General features: G+C 31.1%; 1 protein-coding gene across 1 annotated transcript in view; it reads right to left on the minus strand.

Moving 5' to 3' along the window:
• The window catches only part of LOC144255071 (protocadherin-15-like), a 452,955-nt gene that overhangs the window by 337,667 nt on the left and 94,393 nt on the right, over window positions 1–20,895 (minus strand). The window contains 1 exon segment of the mRNA XM_077799103.1: window positions 3,434–3,542. Within this exon segment, the coding sequence (XP_077655229.1) occupies window positions 3,434–3,542 (109 nt within the window).

The raw sequence follows: 20,895 nt of genomic DNA on the forward strand, positions 1-20,895 counted from the left end.
AATTAGTTACACATGACAGTACAATGACCTTGACATATCATACATTTGAATCAGATGGGATATAATATCTCATTTTTCTGAGTATACAGGTTGCAGAATCACATTGGTCATGCATTCACATATATACACACAGTAATAATAATGTACAAAGCTTTTTGATTGGTCTATTGTTTCCCTTAACTACGATCTATCATTTTAGGCAGCCACAAAAATAAAACACTTTTCTGTAATTGTTTTTGGTAAATACCCCTCTGGGAGAAGGCATTTTTCCCTGGGTGATCTAAAACAAGCTTCCAGGGAACCAACAGATAATTTTCATTGTATAAATCTTTCACCTCTTTTGTTAGGTTGATTTCCAAGTATTTTATTTTTTTTTTTTTGAGGATATTGTGAATGGGGTGGTTGTCCTCTCCTGCTGAAATGCCTCCTTCTGCGCTGGTCGCCAGGCAGCAGTGGCCCGGACCTCCGAGCAGGGTGGCCGAGATTCACCCGTCCGGGGAAAGCTGTCACCTCAAATAATCCCAAATTCCCTAGCTAGGTCTCACTTCAGCGGAATTTTGCTGGGAGTTTCTCAGCAGGTAGAATCTGATCGTTCAGATGTGTCTCTGTCTGCATGGCTGAGGAGGTACTGAAAGCACTGCCTCCCCGCCTGCCGCCAAGTTGAGTCTCGGAAAGGAAATAACTTTAGCTTACAATTTCAGAGGTTTAAGTCCAAGGTTGGATGACCCCAGGTTTAGGCCCCTAATGAGGATAGTAGATGATAGTGTTGCCTGTCCAAGTCAGAGCTAGTGCTCAGATCTTGATCCAGGAAGCAGAAAGAGGAAGAAATTGGTGGCAACAGTAACTTTGAAGGACATGCTAATGGCCTAGGAACAACCCTATGAAGTTTTTAGGAGTCCACAGAACCTCCAAAACTACAACACAAGGGACCAAGTCTATACGTAGGGATGTTTGTAGAACATTCATTCAAATGGTAGTGAGCAGTAAATTTTCAGAGATCTTTACTTGACTATTTATGCTGAATATATATGAAATATATCCTTAAATGACTAAAAATTATCATCCAATATCATAACCATAGTGACTTTAATGTATAGTACTGAGTAAAACAATAGTGAGGAATTTTCTTAAATTTATAATTTGATGTTTTTGAAATCATAAGTACCCAAAGAAAACCAGTCCAGCCCATCTAAATTTATGATTGCTTTATGGAAATTTATAGTTCATTCAGAAAAGGTGTATTTATCATTAGAGTTTGTTTTGTTTTGTTTTTTGTAAAATTTCTTCCTGCAGTATATATTCCAATCATCCTAATAGTTAGGCTGGATAAGGCCATTGATTGGGTGTCAATCAGAGTTTCACTTACCCCTTTATAAATTCACCTTATTAGGAGAAAAAATTTTTAAGACCCAATTTTTAAAGCAAGGAGTAATTATAAATTATTATTCTAATATCTGTCACTTTGATTAGCCCTACGAATCACATCCCTGCATTGTTTATTTTGCACAAAATGTCATTAAACACACCATAGGAAATAACAAATCAGGGTGGCAAAGTTGACTTAGATTGCAGTGATCAATTTCAGTAGTAATAATTCCACCATTGATTTTAATGGTAGTAAGGCCAGCAATCATTCTTACATGACCTTATCAGATGTCAACATCTGTATCTTCACATCTAGTATACAGAAACTATCTATAAGGTCTTGCCATGAGGAAGATATATGCTCACAATAATTTGAAAGGACTTAAGAAAAATCAAGGGTTTTGACATACTAAATGAAAGTAGACCTAAGGAAATACTCTTTGATCATGTAAGTGTTTTTTGTTTGTGTGCTTCTATTCATGAGTTTGATGTGATTTAGGCAATATGCTTTACTTTTCTTTCTGATGATAATAACACCACCAACTAATACAAATTGAGCATTAACTTTTTTCTCTATTGTGTATTGTGCTCTATTGTGTATTTCTATGTGTTTTGTATATCGAACTGCCTTACTTCATAGACTGGATGCTGATTTTCTGAAACACAAAACAAATGTAATTTTTTAAACTGAAAAAAATCTTTGAATGCCATTCAATGATAGTCCACTTTAAATAGAATTGTTCTCTTAGTCTATTTTTAAAATTTGTCCTTTGTCTTTTGCATATGCTAAATAATTTACCTAGATATATTTTTTTTCCATTTTCAACTGGAAACCAAAATTTTCCTGCTGAAATGACTTTTCCAAAACAATCCTTTTAGAAATGTTCAATGCTACCTTCTCATGAAACCACAGGATATGTGGTTCAAATTATATTTATATTACCATGAGGCAATGTGTTTTAATTTACTTTTTGACATCTTCCTATCCTCAAATTCCTCCTCTTCCTAACCTAGAACATTTTATCTCTCATCTCTGAGTGTACTGCATTTAGCATATTGATCACTATATTACCAAGCCTTCAATTAATGAAATAAACATTATTTCCTGTTATCTATATAAAAACCTCTATAAACTTAAAAGAGTTTTACATTCATAAGAAATAAATACTAAAAGCTTTTAACAGAATTACTTGAATTTATTTACAAATAGAATTTTTAAGCACAACATGGTACAATAGTATAGAATCTGTCTAAATTCTACTGGTCGTTGTGCATGAACATAAGCACACATGCTGTGAGTCCAGGGGACAATAAAATTTAAAGGGAGTATTGAACTCCACTGGAGTTATTTTCCAAGCACAATTTAAAAGCAGGCCTTCTTAAGAGATGTGTGGTTCATCTTTAATGCATCTTTCCCTCTAAAACCTAAAAACCATGTAAATCAGCAACATGCATAGTTTATCAAAAGCAGTTTAAGAATAGCATAATCAAATTATCATTCTCTCTCTCTCTCTCTCTCTCTCTATATATATATATATATATATATATATATATATATATATATATTGAATTAGGACACCTTTTGTGGAATCTTTCCAAGAAAAATTGTCAAGCATATAATGCATTGTGAACCCTTAGGCTACTCATGATCTTTTTCCTTCTCCCATATGTCTCCAAAATTGACATTATTTAATTCAGTTATATTTTGTCAGAATCCTGTATAGTGTCCAACCAATGGCAAGATATAAGTAGAACAAAAAATGTTTTCCTTTGATTTTTAAAAAATTTTCCTAAAGAACGCTTTATGAGATGTGATGGATAAAACTACAAATGTGTTAATTACTTATTTTGCTCTATTTGTAAAAGTATTTTAAATTGTTTTATATATTTTGCTAAAACTATGAAGAAGAAAGACTTTATAGTATTACATCTAAATTTTTATATATAAATGCAACAGTCAATTTCAATATAAGAAACTTTATCATTAAAAGGATTTTCTTTGGTTTGAAAGTATTTCATCATAACTCTACAGTGATTACTGATAATATAAAACATTAGAAATACGCACCAACAAGGATGGAATAGAGGATGCCGGGCCTATCTGATGGTGGCTGAATATTCTGGTCCTGATCAATGGCTTGGATTGGTGGAGTAACAACAATGGGGTTCAGTTCTTCCTAGAAAAAAATTCAGAAATTAGTTCAGCTGCATTCTAATACTTTCAAAAGAATTGACATTGATATATCTTAGTCTGCCCACCTATAGAGCATCTGATCTAGTAGTTAAAATAAATGTTAGGACTCATGGTTTTAGACCTTATAATACTTAACTTTGAATGTGAAGAGGAAGCAAGGTGCCTGAAAATTAAAAATGAAAAGACATAGTAATCTGTACATAGAATTTGATATGGGGAAAATGAGGAAAGATGATTATAATACATCCTTAAATTTTCTAGAGGTTGTGTTTTTTAAGATGAAGGCTATAAAATGTTCTGATATGAAGTTTTTCTTTCTGCTTTAGAAAATACTTGAAATGTTTATATTGTCTCCATCCTAAATATTTCTTTACATTTTTATATAAATTACATTAATTTGATAAACTTCAAAAATATGCATTAATTAGTTCAGCTGCATTCTAATAGTTTCAAAAGACTGACATTGATAGGTATCAAAGTCACATTTTTTGAGTTTTATATTATTAAAATTAGTTAATAGCAGGTATAGACATAAAAGTAGATTTTAGACCAATGGTACAGAATAGATTACACAAAGATATACCCACATAGAAACATTTACCTCATTCTAGACAAAGGTACCAAAAATATATATTGGAGAAAAGATTTCCTCTTCAACAAATGGTGCTGGGAAAACTGGAAATCCATATGCAGCAAAATAAAACTAATTCCCTATCTCTCACCATGCACAAAACTCAACTCAAAGTGTATCAAGGACCTAGAAATTAGACAAGAGAGCCTACATCTACTAGAAGAAAAAGTAGGCCCAAATCTTCATCATGTTGGATCAGGCCCTCAACTTCCTTAATAAGACTCATAAAGTGCAAGAAATAAAATCAAGGATCAATGAGTGGAATGGATTCAAACTAAAAAGCTTGTTCTCAGCAAAAGAGAGAGCCTACGTTTTGGGAGGAAATTTTTGCCACACGCACATCAGATAGACAGTAATCTTCAGGATATATAAAGAACTCAAAAAACTTAACAGACACACATACACACACACAAAAAAAAATCAATAAATGTACTAAGGAGCTGAGCAGACACTTCTCAGAAAAAGATATAAAACCAATCAACAAACATAAAAATATATGAAAAAATGTTCAACATCTCTAGTAATTAGAGAAATGCAAAACTACTCTAAGATTTCATCTCATTCTGGTCAGAATGGCAGTTATCAATATAAGCAACAATAAGTGTTGGTGAGTATGTAGAGAAAAAGTAACTTATACATTGGTGGTAGGACTGCAAATTGGTGCAACCAGTATGGAAATCAGTATGGAGAGTCCTGCTGGGAATGGAACCAATATTTGACCCAGCTATCCCACTCCTCTGTCTATACCCTAAGGACTTAAAAATTCACTATTGCTAAACTGTGGAAGCAATCTAGATGCACTTCAATAGATGAATGGATAAAGAAACTGTAGTACATATACACAATGGAATATTACTCAACATTAAAATAGAATAAAATTATGGCATTTGCAGATGGAGTTGGAAAATATCATGCTAAGCAATGTAAGCCAATCCCAAAAAACCAAAGCCTGGATATTCTCTCTGAAAAGTGGATGTTGACACATTATGACGGAGTGGGCAGTGGCATGGGGAGAATGGAGAATCTTTCATAGGGCAAAGGGGAGGGAGGGAAGGGGAGGGGATATGGGGGTAGGAAGATGGTGGAATAAGATAAATATCATTACCTACATATGTATATGACTGCACATGTGGTGCGACTTTACATCATGTACAACAAGAGCAATGAAAAGTTGTGCTCCATTTGTGGACAACGAATTGAAATGCATTCTGCTATCATGTATAATTAGAACAAATTTAAAAATAAATAAAAAACAATGAAAAAATAGTTATATATTATGTAGTTATAAGTGCTTAATCTATAATGGTCTTCAAAATTTATAATAGATATTTTAAGCTGGTGTTTCCCAATTTGATGTCCAGTGGTATTTTATTTTGCTATCAACACTTGTAAAAAGTTTTTCCTATTGGAAAAGAAGCAGATAAGCAATATATATATACTTTGTCAGCCATAAGTTTATGTTGCAGTCTCTCATCTCCTCCATTATGGCATAAGAGCCACAAGTAGACATAAACGTTTCAATAAAACTTTATTTTAAAAAGGAAGTGACACATAATTTACTAACTCCTATATGAATAATCTGTATGCTGGAAAAAAATGAAGAATGAAAAAGCAATAATATATATGTTGGATAAATGAAAATATTTTTATACAGATCAATTTGGGAATCATGGTAATAAATAAAGTGTTAAAAAGTTGATCTACAGCAAGGAAGAGCTTCTCAGAGACTTAAGTATGCTAATTTGTGTAATGACTCCCTAAAGACATGGCATTATGTGTACAATTGCTAGAAACATTTATTAACATCTCTTTGAACTAATATCTTTAGAACATATTTTGGGAAACACCACTTTAAATTTTTGCAACCCTGGGCCCCAATATGTAAGTGGTAATTCTAAAGGGAAATAAAAATCTCTCTTAGTATCTGACAACTTCACATTCTGAGGAAATACTTCAATGATATTTCATAGTATTTCTTTTCAAGTGAATGTATTTTTATCAGCCAAAGTCAATTTATAGTTAAACTCCTTTATTCCCGGTTCAGCTAATGAAATATATGGCATCTTTTCAAAAGTGTGGCACTACTCAGACCCTGAGAAAGGATTTCAATTCTGAGTATTTTCTGTAGTCCTAATCTGCTTCCTATGGTCAGAGAAATATACCCAGAAATCCCAAATAGTTTCTGACTATTTGAAATACCTAAGTTTCCTATTTGCAATTTTAAAAAGTAAAATGTGAGGTTTTCTATAGAGTGGTAAGTGTGAAAAAAAAAAACCTACAATATTGAGGTGTCCCATCTGACCATCTTTGCTCTCCTTGTTTCTGTAGAGCTGCCAAGTTACTAATCCATGAAAGTTTTAGTTTTGATAATTAGCCATGTAAATTAAAATCCTCTCCAAATAACATCTACAGTTGATGAAATAAGCAGTGGAGCTTTAATTGTCTTACTTAAAGTTAAATAAACAAAAGGAAAACCAAAAATAACAGCAAAGTCAAGAGGGAAGGAAAGGAGAAGTGTTAATTACATTTCTCAACTATATTGTTTCTTGTTAATAAATGTCATATGGTAAGAAGTGAAGAAAGAAAAAGAAAAAATTACAACATGTCTAATTATATTAATAATCATCAGAAGTAAAAATTGGAAATAGCAAAGTATGAATATATTTGGATACTGGGTCTGGAAGTGAGAGTAGATGGGAGGAAGATATTTTACCTAAAATCATTAAGTATTGTTTGATTATGTTATTAACATGGCTGCACTATTTTTAATTTTATAAATAAATGAATAAATTTACAGTAAGGAAAATAAAGAAATTTTCTAGGTAAATTTTTCTATATTTCTGGAAATTTGGGAGAAATAATGTTTTAAAATAAGTTATTATGATTCATAGTTTGCCTTAACTTACAGGAACTAGCAACTTACCCTAATAGATTTTTTTCCTCTGTTACCATTAATAAGTTTGTTAAAAAAATGAGGTTTAAAGATGAAAAAAATGCATTCTCAAACATAAATAATGTCCAAGATTACCTCCCAAATGAGTGGTGATCATTGAATCCTGAGAATTTTTTACAATTACTAATATATACATTAAGATATACTGAAAATTGTGTATTGTTTAAGATGAAGCTGAAGAATTGACAGTAAATGAGCAAATTATTCAGCTTAAGTATTTTTAAGAAGAACAATGTAAACCCTGCCCCCTAAAAGAATTGAGAAAAAAATAGAGTGAAAAAATGATAAAATTGAGAGGAAAACAGAATATTCAGAAATGTCTTCAATTTCCTAAAACTATAATATCCTTATAATAAAAAATACCTTTTCTCCAAGTTACTTTTGAGGCAGAATCTCTTGGACACTGAGCTTAGAATATCAATCTATATCATTGGGTCAAGAATAGAGTGTAGATAGTGGTATATTGGCTTGCTTAGAAATAATACAAATTCTCTGCTTCTTTTCCAGTCTGCTAAATCAGAAACTTTAGGTGTTGAGTTTTAACAATTGTACCAGATGTTTTGATACAAGCTAAAATTTAGAACCTCTGGTTTAGCGTAGGAGAACCCCAGCTTCTGTACACATAGGTGCACAATTGCATATCCTTGCAGTTCTTGGGAGAGGGAGCAGGGAGAAAGAGGTGTCACAGGGTGATAGTCGGATTCAGAAAGAGATCTGCCTGTCCTATAGGAAAACTTCAGCTTGAATAACTGAAATTTAGATCATTATAACCCTCTGGAAGAAAAAAAAAGCAGAAAGAGACATATTTTTTAAACAATAGAGAAAATAATTTTGAATTTATTTTATAATTATCAATTGATATCCTTTAGGTATTCTTTTTTCATATTCCTTTCACCTTTGGTTCAGAGAGAGGCAGAATGTTGTCAGATTTTGGAACCAGCCACCTCTGATTTCAAATTCTAGTTCCCTTACTTTACTAGCTGTAAAATATGAGCATGTTAACCTCTCTTAATTTCTCTCATCTATAAAATTGGAAATATAATCATTGGGTCTCTTTCATTAGACTAGTGCATGGGTTAAATAAGTTCAATTATGTAAAACACTTAGAAATACTTTACTTGCTTCCCTTTTATTTTCTAAATTCTGTCCTGTGAAGTGAACAGAATTCTTCTTGCTGGCAAATGCAATTCATGCAATCAGAGAATTTGGCCAATAGTTGATTGAATGCATTTGTGTCAATTTATATTCTAATGAATTATTCAAGGTGGTAAGAGATCACCATTCTCTAATAAGTTTCAGAGTACCCACTACCAAGAAGAGTGTTACTACTACTGCCAGAAAAATTTTCAGAGCTCTTGGGTAAAGGCAATCGTTTCAGAGATTTGTTTCCTCTGAAGAACAGATTCTTTGCAAATAGATAGTAATTACTGTTGTTTATTCTTCTCCTGTCCTCCTCATTTATTTCAGCTTCTGATTTTACTGTCTAGATTATAGAGGAAGTATATGTTAAAGAGGTTAAAAAATCCACCCATAGATTGAATGCACTTCAGTATAATTTACGGAGAGGATCAAAATGTTCCTCTATTATGATATAATAGCTATAACCACTACTTTACCAAACCCTTGTTAGCAGAAAGTATATTTAGTTTTATAAACATCACACTAGTGCCTCACAGATTTCAACAAATTTTCATAATCAGGTTGAATTCCAGAAAATACCTAAAAAGGCCACTCAAACCCTGGAAGCCTCTGTCGTACTTTGCCTCAGAAGTGAAGCTGCTTTATAGCCTCATTTGTCTTTGAGCAGTCCTGTCTCTTGAATTCTATGTGGGCTGATAGGTTGTTGGGAGTACATAGGAGAGCAGATTTGTATTTCACTGTTTAAACCATTCAGAATTACATTCCCTGATCTTATCTTTACATGGATTAGGTCCACATAAAGAGATTCATAATGTGAATGTAAGAATAGAAACTAATAGCAATGAAATGATTATCACCTGTAAAATTACTGTATAATTCAATGATTATAGAGCTCAATATTATTAGCTGGGCATGGTGGCACATGCTTGTAATATCAGCAGCTCAGGGGACAGGCAGAAGGTCCACAAGTTCAAAGGCAGTCTCAGCAATTTAGAGAGGTGCTAAGCAACTCAGTGAAACGCCATCTCTAAATAAAATACAAGAATGGGCTGGGGATGCATCTCAGTGGTTACCTGGTTACGTGCCCCTGAGTTTAATCCCGGGTACCAAAAATAAAAAAAGATCAATATTATCCCATTGGTAGTACATATTTCATGTTCATGAGTCTGTCTGGAGAGAGAGAGATCTTGTTTTTGAATTGGTCTAAAACAATGTGCTCATGAACAATTATTGTATTCTACTGAGAAGACAAAGTTTTGAGGTGAATGTGGTTTCACTGCTTCTCACACAACCTCATTACCAGATTGAAAAAAAATTCAGTCCAAATTCTATCATATAAACAATAGAGAAAATAATCTTAGCAAGTAATCACAAAAGAAGTATTCTGAAAACTTTTCTGCAGGTTTAAGAAAATTTCTACTCTCTTTACTCATAGGTGTTCAAGCTATTCCCTTTTATAAAACGTATATTTAAAGGTAACATGGAGATTCCAGATTGAATACTTGGACCATTTTAACTTGTATCAGGTAGACAGAAGTAATGATCCACAGAACTCTGCCATATCACTCATATCATATCATTTCTATGTTAAAAGGCCACATAACTCATTTGATTTTTAATTCTGTTTTATGCCAACCTTTTTTATTTAGGCAATCTTTATGTATTAAATATTTTTTCCATTTTACTTATGTTAATTAATATCTATCACTGTACAAGTCTATAGGTCTATATATTTTGAAAATAAGAACCCATATTTGATATAAGACTCATTATTAAAGCCTTTGGTACTGGTTGAGATACCGATAAAAGAAACCCTGTATAAATGCTAAAAATGTCTTTCATCTTTACATTGAAAAAAATTCTTTTGAGTAAAATATACCTAAGAGTATACTGAACTTGCCAAAATATGTTAAAATCAATGACAAAATAATAACAATCTAATCCCCAAAACATTATTCAAATCCCTAAGGAAGAATATATTTGGATACATCTCTGAAAATGAAGCTAAACTCCTATTATCACACATTTCTATTGCATAATAATCTTACTTGACTATTATTTCCAATTATTAGAATTTTTAGTATTATGTGTTTGAAATATCAAGCCTATTTTTGTAATATTAGGCATATAATTTTATTATTATCTTGATGTTCGCTCTGTATTTAGTATGTGAAAAGAGGATATATGCAAAATATAAAAAATGCCAGGCCATAAGTTTTCTAACACTGACAAAAATAATTTAAAATTTCAGTAAATTTTATAGTTTAATATCAAAATGATTGAAAATATTATTTATTATTAAATTGATTTTATTGATTTTATGTTCTTTATATTTATGTAGACATTTCTCTTTAAATATCCACTCAAACTTAATATTTAATTTATATTTTAAATTGTTATAGAGTCCCATTAACAAAAGATTTAAAGTGCTTGTAAGAAATATCAGTGGATAGTATTATTCTCATCTAACATTATTTTACAAGTATACTGTTTTCTAGAAGTTTTTGAAAGCACTCACTCAGATTCTTGCTTGTTTCTATGTATTAACAAACAATAGAAAAGAATAACAAATCAAATATATTCTTAATCATTCAAATACACTTAAAATATTTCCTTAAGAGGCCAATCATTTCTGCTTTTATTTGCTTAGTTTTGCCTTTTTAAGTTGCAGAAATATCATATTAGCTGGAAAAGTTCTCAGAAATTTCAGACCTTCTCCAAACTGTGAATATTTCAAAAGGGTAACTAATTAAGGTGAGTGGTATGGGAACTTTAAAGTTTATATGGCACATAAAAATGATGTCTGGGTCATATTAAAGTCTTCAAAACAGTCTTGCTATTTACCATTCCTATAAAGGATGGAAAAGTCCACAGGTGGAATACTCACATAGCAATGATTCATGAAAATACCATTAGATCCTATCTACTAATTTGAATGTTATATATTAAAGAGAAAACTCAATAAGTTAACAAAAAGCACCATCATTTTATTATTTTCATAGCTAACTTTATGACCCTTCAATATTATACTCTTTTTTATTCCATTGTGCATGCACAGTTTTTAGATATATATTAAGCTTTCTATACTGTGACTGAATATATTTTCAAAATATGTATTTGAATATCCTTTCAACTGAGTATTTGAACACTTTTGCTGATACTGCCCACGTTTTCAAACTGCTTATTTGAATCTCTCTTTGCTTCTTAAATCAGAAAACTCTGGAGTAAGTTTCTCCTATATCTTGGATCTTCAAATAAATCCCAGAAGGGTAAGAAAATACTTAGCTATGATTTAACCCCCTTGTTACTTCTTAGGATTTATCCTAGGAATAAAAACCTACAGGAAAAACTGCAAGCCTATGGACTTGTTTTACACTATCCAAGCAACATAGACTCAAAGCAATATTGCAATCAGAGACACTGGATTCAGCTACAAAAATTACTTTCAAAAACCCTCAAATTTAAGGGCTTGCGTCTATTTGATAGATATTTGCAAAGAGGGTATATAGAGCATAAAAATATTCCTTATAGCCCTTTTTTGGTATTCTTAACCATTTCTTTAAGAGGTTCTTCTGTTCTAGTCCTCACATTGCCTCAAACCTGAGATATTCTTGTTCTTTGCCTTCCATTCATTAACACATTGCTTACTGGAAATCTTCAAGTCAGGACACTGTAAGTCAGTAGTAAATAAGAAACTAAGTGGGTAGAATGGCTCTATTATGAAGAGGAAGAGACAATCTTGGGAGAACTTTGTTTACAATTTTAGTCTCATCACACTTGCATGAGTATTTCAATTACAAAAATGATATGATGCCCACTCTGTACCTCCATGTGTCATCATGATGACTTCAATTCATCATCAAATCATAATTAAAATTCAGAACTTCTCTCTCAGTCTCTCTAGTTTAGAGGTATGTACATACAATATAATATAATATATAATTAATAAATATTATATTATACAATATGTAGTATATAATGTACATTTTATTATAAGATATAATGATATTTAATATCATATAGCATAATATATGTATATATTCTCAATGTATAACAAATTTATAACAAAGCAGTCTTTTTTATTGATTTCATTTTGGAGAAAACAAAGTCTAAAGTTATCAGATGCAGTATGACTTAGTGGGAGAAGAAGCATCAGTGAAGCCGAGTAATGTGCACACTATTTTCCCAAGTGATTTTATTAGTTTATGTTCCCACTGAGTATATATGTGATAAACATGAATGTGCAAGTCAGTAGGAGAAATACTGAATTTTTTTTCATAAAGACTGATTAAATATTGCTTAACAACTTCTTTTGTTTGGTGAGGGATTGAACTCAGGGGCACACAACCACTGAGCCTTATCCCCAACCCTATTTTGTAGTTAATTTAAAGACAGGGTCTCACTGAGTTGCTTAGATCGTTGCTCTTGCTGAGGCTGGCTTTGAACTCGCAATTTTTCTGTCTCAGCCTCCCACAGCCGCTGGGATTACAGGCATGTAATTAGCCAACCACACTTGGCTAATTAACAACTTTTATGATAAAATTATATTAGATATTGACTCCATACTTTATGTAAAATAAATCTTAGTGGATCAAAAATAAAAATAAGAGAAAATCACAAATGGGTTAGACAATAACATAAGTGAAAATGAGGAAATGGTTTATTAAAAAATGCAAGCATTTTCATATCAAATAAATCATCAGTGATCACAAACAAATCTGGTAATTAGAACATTTAAAGGCCTAGGAGAAAAATGGTATGAAAAATTTATAATAGAAAATAAGTAGGTTAAATTCTGGGGGAAAAATAATGATATCTGTTAAGAGGTTAGAAAGTACTTGTAGCTTTGAAAGTACTTAATGATTGTACTCTGAGTTGTTTATCTTACATAAATATTCAGAAATGTTGCTAAGAGAAATATTCACAAGCAAATCTATTGTATAATATACAATTTACTTTATAAGCAAACTTTTTATGAAAGTTCAATAATATGATACCTTAATAAATTATTAGTTTCCATTCTGTTTTTACATTTCTATTTCATTCATGTAATCACTACTGAGATTAAAAAATAGAATATAGTCTCAGTAGCCCATTTTAAAATATTCTATACCAAATACTACTCTTCCTTCCATCTTAGAGATGACATGACTTCTCATATCACAGATGTCATACTTGTTTTGAATTTTATGTAAATTGAAGTATAGAGTATATCTTCTAGGGCTTTTTTATTCTTATTTCTCGCAAGATATGCTTGCATCTGAGATCCATGCACATTGTTAAGTAGAGTACACTTGTTTTAATGATTGTAGACTATACAACTAATATCCCAACGTTTTAAAATTATTTTTTAAAAGAAATGATAGATTTTAAATTATTTCTACTACATGCTGATATGAATAATGCTGATATAAGCATTTGTGACTGTCTTATACATATTCACATGCTTCTGTAAACATTAAGAATAAAGTTGGAGAATGTGCTGGATTGCTGCCAATTTTTTAAAGTGGTTTCATAGGTTAAAATATTAGTATAGGGTGGGAGAATTTGAATTACTTCAAACATTTGCCACAGTTTGTAATTTTATTCTCTTTTAAAATGTTAGCAATTCCGGTAGGTGTGAATTTTTATCTCAATTTGTATGTTCTTGATGACAAATGAAGTTAAACAACTATTTATGATATTGGACATTTCTGAAGCATTGATTTATGTGTTTGGGGTATTTTTCATTGAATTATGTATCTTTTTCTCCATGTTTCATAATAGTTCTCTGTTTGATGGAATGTAAGGCTTTTGTCAACTTAAGAATTTATAAGTATCATATCCCTTATGGCTTATGTTTGACCCCTATTAGTATTGTCATATAGAAGAAAATTCCTAATTTACCTTATTTTAATAAAGTCCTATCTTTCTTTTTCTCTTTTCTTTTCATTTATACTTGGCTATATCCTCTCTCTCTCTCTCTCTCTCTCTCTCTCTCTCTCTCTCGCTATATATATATATATATATATATATATATATATATATATAATACCCTCTGAGGTATATAGCTCATAAATTTTCTAAACTATTTATTTTAATAAAATAATTTTCTCATCCACTTCAGAATTTTTCACATATTCTTGTTTTTCCTGTTTTAGTTGCTTTGAATATAACTTTCTTGAGGGCAGGGTTAAGTCCTATTTGTTTTTGTATCTATGGCATTGGATAACACATGTAGCACATAGGAATTCAAAACTGTGAATAAAGGGATTGCCAGTTTTCGATTTATTTAGAGAATTCTTAAGGTTTATGACCCTAGCCTGGCTCACGGGGCTTCTGCAGGACATCCATGTACAAATATTGATGGCTTTTGAGACTCTCCTTATAATGTTGAGATATTTAAGCTATCAAGTTGCTACACTTAACAAGAGGCAAAAATAATGAGGCCAGGAATGTGGATTAAAAGAGATAAGAACTTACAAGCTTCCCTGAGAAGGACTTCTCAGGTAGTGTAAGTAGTCTTACAAACATATCTATTACTGCTATTAAATTTTAAGCCAAGTGTTAGATATAAAACCTACAAAATAAATTATTTAGTGATTACACATAAATATAATTTAAGATAATGTGCCAGAGAATTAAATATTTATATAAAGTCTACATTTCCTTTTATTAAAAGGAAGCTTCAGTCACATTTTCTGTAGACTCAGATGCATTGCACTTTTAGAATCAATTTATTCCCCATATTTTCATTATAAATGTTTCAGTGACATTTCTTAATTATTGATATCTAGATAAGCTACATAAATGTATTAAGAAAATGTTGTTTGCAAAAATATCTATAAATTGTTCAAGCAGGATAAAATAAATTCGATATGAGTTTTATATGAAGGAGCTAATGGTAAGAAGTATGGCATCTTAAAGTTATGTACCAGAAGTCAAATTACAAAATGTTTTGTAATGATATTTATCAATAAACAGTCATAGAAACTCCATTAGAAAATTTACAAGTTTAAATATCATGGGTGAAATTGTGCAAAATACCAAATATCAGAGATATTTAAGCATGAACAGATTGAATAAAATAAATTTTTATCCAGGTGTTAAAGGCAATATTGGTATAGATTAAATATTGGTATAGATTTTTTATGTGTTTGTTTCTGATAAGGGCTGGATAGGGGAGTAAAAGAGAAATAGGCAGATAGGTCAATAGATTAATTAATAGTCCTATAAGGCTATTTTGAGGGGAGTTGTTAAAATGCCTTAAAACAGTACAGCTTTTCATATACTAGCCAATGGAAAACATCTATAGGCAAATAGGAAAAAAAAATTATTTTCTTTCTGAATAAAGAAAGCATTATCTAGATTATCTTGTAAGAAGGAGTAGTAAGTAGGCATGTAGGCCCACATGCTCGGGCGCACACACACACACATATTGTTCAACAGCTCAGCAATTTAGTATTCAGAAATTGAACTCAGTTTCACTTTACCACTGAGCCACATCCCAGCCCTTTTTATTTTTTGTATATTGAGACATGGACTCTCTAAGTTGCTCAGGACCTTGCTAAATTGCTGAGGCTGGCCTTGAACTTATGATTCCCTTGTCTCAGCCTCCTGTACCACCATGCCAGCTATGAGGTAGTGTCTCCCTGTGTTTTTCATTTGTCTTTATCTACCTATTTACCAATATGATATTTCACTACATTACATTGTGGTTGATTATTTTTGTCTTATATGTAACATCATGATTCCAAGCAAATAAATATGATTTGAAACCACAATTTCCAATAATGTACAACATTCACAAATGTTATCAATAATTAGTTTTCAGAGTTAGATATTTGTTTCTTATATTACTTTGGCAACATAAATGATATACTCATTACTGTTCAATGTCATTAGTTATAATCTTAGATGTGGAGTTTCTTATTGAGGAATAAGAATGTGTTGAACTCCTCAGCACAAATTGCCAGATGGCTTTCCAAATAGATTTCAGTGATTTATTTCTTTCTCAGTATTGTATGAGTGGTTATAATTGCATCTACTTATCAATATTGACAATGATATATATCTAGAGTATTGCTAAATAAGTATAAAGCTTAATTTTAAATTTTCTTCCTAGCATGATTTATTTGATAGATTTATTTCTGTTTCTTCTGTTTATTTACTTAGTTTATATTCTTTTTAATTCTGACATCTAAAAATTTTATTTCCATGGCAAATATTTCTAGACTTGTAAATACATTGTTTATTGTTTGCCTTTTGGTGTTATTTTCACTTTTATGTATGCAAATGTACCTTCTTTTAGATTTGTTTACCTAGTTTTCACCTCTGAATTTTATATTTATGTAATATTTTAAATTTATTATTAGAGTGTATAAGGAAAATTGAATAGTAAAGATTTATTTTCCATCAATTTATATTTTCAATTTACTTTTTCTAAAGAAGTAAAACCAGTTTGAAAATCTCTGCTTTCTCCCTTTGTCTTAAATGGAAATCTACTAAACTTCATTCTTTAAAAATTTAATGATGGCTTGCTTCTATTCCATTGTATCATTTTAAAAATCTTAGCTTGATTATAATCCCTTAAAATAAAAAGATTTTTTTTTCTGTCATATGAGAGCAATAAAGTTTAGGACTCTGTATGTGTGTGTTTGTGTGTGTGTGTGTGTGTGTGTGTGTGTGTGTGTGTGTGTTTAGGAAAACGAAGTATTGGAATTTTGACTTACAATGTGGAATTGGAAATCTAAACATAAAATTAATGGACATAAGGACAATGGAATGTCAAGCAGAAATGATCATCTAATTGCACTTATTAATATCTCTAATTTGTTATACATCTGATCCCCAAGGATGTATATACAGACACACACACACACACATACACACACACATACACACACACACACACTCACACACACACATACATGGATATACCACAAATGCTTCCATTATTAATAACATTTGAGAATTGGAAACCAGATTATAATTTTTATACTGTATCTTTACTGTAAGCATTGTTTCAGATTCCCATATTCAATGACAATACATTTAGATTAATGCATTGGTTTGTATTTATATTTTTTCCATTGGTTTTAATGCTCCCATACAGTTGTTACAATACTTGAATTATTTATTTGTCTTCAACAGTCAACTAGTATATTACCTTGAATAATGTAATAAAATATAATAAAATGAGTAATAAAATAAGTTCTATCTATGCAAATTTTAATTATTTCAGTCTTAAGTATAATTTTGACCAAATTTTGGGTTCTCGAAGCATAAATTTTTCTTTGGAATCACTAAAATTTCTATGTAATATTTGATTTTGTTGATTTTAGTCCAACTATCCAGTTTAAATTTGTTTTTGTCTTCAAATAAACACAGTGTACCAGGCATTGTAAGTTGTGATCTCTTTGACTTTAGTTTATCTCATACTTTGCACACCTTCCATTTGCAATTGCATGTTATTTATAAATCTCATTTTTTCTATGCCATCTTTTTTTAAAACTTATTTTATTTGTTCATTTTAGATATACATGACAGTAGAGTACATTTTGACATATTATACAAACATGAAGTATGAATTATTCTAATTAGGATCCCAGAATTGTGGGTGTACACAATGGTGAGATTCACTGTGCTATATTCATATATGTACACAGGAACATGTTAGGTACATTCCACTGTCTTTCCTAAACCTATCTCCCTTCTTCCCTTCATTCCCCTTTGTCTAATCCACTGAATTTCTATTCTAGTCCCCCCTCTTTTGTGTTGGCATCCAGATATCAGAGAGAATATTCAACCTTTGGTTTTTTAGGGATTGGTTTATTTCATTTAGTATGATAGTCACCAAAGCCACCCATTTATTGGCAAAATGCATAAAGTCATTTTTTTTAATGACTGAGCAATACTCAGTTATGTATGTACCATATTTTCTTTATCCATTAAGCTGTTGAAGTGCACATAGATTGGCTCCCTAGCTTAGTTAGTGTGAATTGAGCTGCTATAAACATTGATGTGGCTCTGTCATTATAGTATGCTGATTTTAAGTCCTTTGGGTATATACTGAAGAGAGGGATAACTGAGTCAAATGGTGATTTCATTCCTAAGTTTTAAAGGAATCTCTACACGCTTTCCAGAGTGATTGCAGCAATTTGCATTTTCACCAAAAGTATATGAGTGTACCTTGTCCCCTGTGTAGATATTTATTGTTAGTTATATTCTTGATAGTTGCCATTCTGAGGTGAAATCTCACTGTAGTTGAAACTGGAATTTCTGTAATTGCTAGAGATGCTAAACATTTCTTCAAATATTTGTTGATGATTCGTATTACTTCTTTTGAGAAGTGTTTGTTTAGTTCTTTGCCTATTTATCTTTCTTTTGATATAAGTTTTTTGAGTTATTTGTTTATTCTGGAAATGAATGCCCTATCTACAATGCAAGTGGCAAAGATTTTTTTTTCCATTCTGTAGACTCTCTCTTTATGCTTTTGATGGATGCCTTTGCTATGAAGAAACTTTTCAGTTTGATGCCATTCCAATCATTAATTCTTGATTTTGCTTCTTGTGCTATAGGAGTCTTGTCAGAAATCAGTTTCTGAGTTAATATGTTGGAGTGTTGGGCTTATATTTTCTTCTAGTGTGTGCAAGGTTTCTGGTCTAATTCCTAAGTCTTTGATACACTTTGAGTTTTGTGCAGGGTGAGAGCTAGAGGTTAAATTTCATTTTACTGCATAATGGATTTCCAATTTTTTTAGCACCATTTGTAGAAGAGGCTATCTTTTCTCCAATGTATATTTTGGGTGCCTTTGCCTAGTATGAGATAACTGTATTTATGTGGTTTTCTCTCTTTGTCTTATATCCTCTTCAATTAGTCCTCATAACTGTTCTGGTACCAATACCATACTGTTTTTGTTTCTATGTCTCTGCAGTATAATTTTAGCTTTGGTATTGTGATGCCTCCTACTTTGCTTTTCTCAATAATAATTGTTTTGGTTATGCTGAATCTCTTATTTTTTCAAATAAATTTCATGATTGTCTTTACTATTTCTATGAAAAATGTAGTTAGAATTTTAATGCAAATTGCATTAAATCTGTATAACACTTTTGCTAGGTGCAAAAGTTCTTAAAAAAATTATGGCAAATTCCATACATAAACACATTAAAAAGATATTGCACCATGATCAAGTGGGTGTCACCCCAGAATGCAAGCTAGGTTCAACATACAGAAATCAATAAATGCAATTAATCACGTAAATAGACTGAATGACACAAACCCCATGGTTATCTCAATAGACACAGAAATTCAGCATTAATTTATAATTAAAACACTAGAAAAATAGGGATAGAAGGACCATACCTCAACATTGTAAAAGCTACTTATGAAAAACCGAAGGCCCACAGCATTCCAAAGGGAGAAAAAAATGAAAGCATTCCCTCTAAAAACAGGGACAAGACAAGGATGCCTATAACTTTTATTTAATAGTCCTAACCAGAGCAATTTGGCAAAAGAAAGAAATTAAAGAGATATGAAGAGAAAAAGAAGAGCTCAAACATTCTGTTTGCCAATGATATGATCCTATATTTAGAAGACCCAAAATATTCCACCATAAAACTTCTAAAATTCATAAATTCAGCCAGTAGCAGGACACAAAACTAACACCAATAAATCAATTTAATTCTTACACTGCAAATATGAATCAGCTGAAAGAGAAATTAAGAAACCAATTCCATTCATAATAGCATCAAAGAAATCAATATTTTGGAATCAATCTCACAAAAAGAAGTGAAGGGCCACTTCAATGAAAACTGCAGAACATGAATGAAAGAAATTGAGGAAGACCTTACAAAATGGAAAGACCTCTTATATTCTTGGATAAGCAGAATTAATATTATCAAAATGGCCTTCGATTTTCAAAATATGATAAAAATATTATCAAATATTATCAAAATGCCACCTACCATTTATATATATATATTATATATATATATATACACATACACATATATATATGTATGTATATATATATACATACACATATATATATATGTATATATGTATATATATATGAGCAGAAACGTGACAAAAGAGTGACTAGATATAGCTATGTTTTCACTTATGAACAAGATTAGCACATTGTGGGAAAGTCTTCACCTCTAATTTTGCCACATTGAAGAATAATTCACGTCAATTAAATCACAGAGCTTTTCTCAAGATTAAATGTAACTGTTTAGAGGGTCTTGCTGTGCCATCCAACAAATATTAGTTTATAAATTTCTTATAATTTTATTAATCGGTAAATTTAATTTTGTTCTGGAACATAACTACACGAAAGAGTATGAGCATTATTATTTCCTTCAAGGATAGTGATTTACTTGCTGTTTTACATATTGTAGACACATGATCACCATTAAACAAATTAGAAAACCAAGTATTGGGCTATTGAATAAATTCTGAGCATAAAATAATCACAGCATGATACAACTAGAAGATAAGAAAATCCAAAAGAATGGGGTATCTAAAAAATACGTTTTGTTGGAGATTGGGTTTACTGTGAAAAAAATGAATTTTAGATTCATACCTCAGAAAGGGAGAAAATTATAATGAATAAATAATAGAAAATAAGTT

Source organism: Urocitellus parryii, chromosome 5, assembly GCF_045843805.1.
Source record: "Urocitellus parryii isolate mUroPar1 chromosome 5, mUroPar1.hap1, whole genome shotgun sequence".
Taxonomy (NCBI): Eukaryota; Metazoa; Chordata; class Mammalia; order Rodentia; family Sciuridae; genus Urocitellus; species Urocitellus parryii.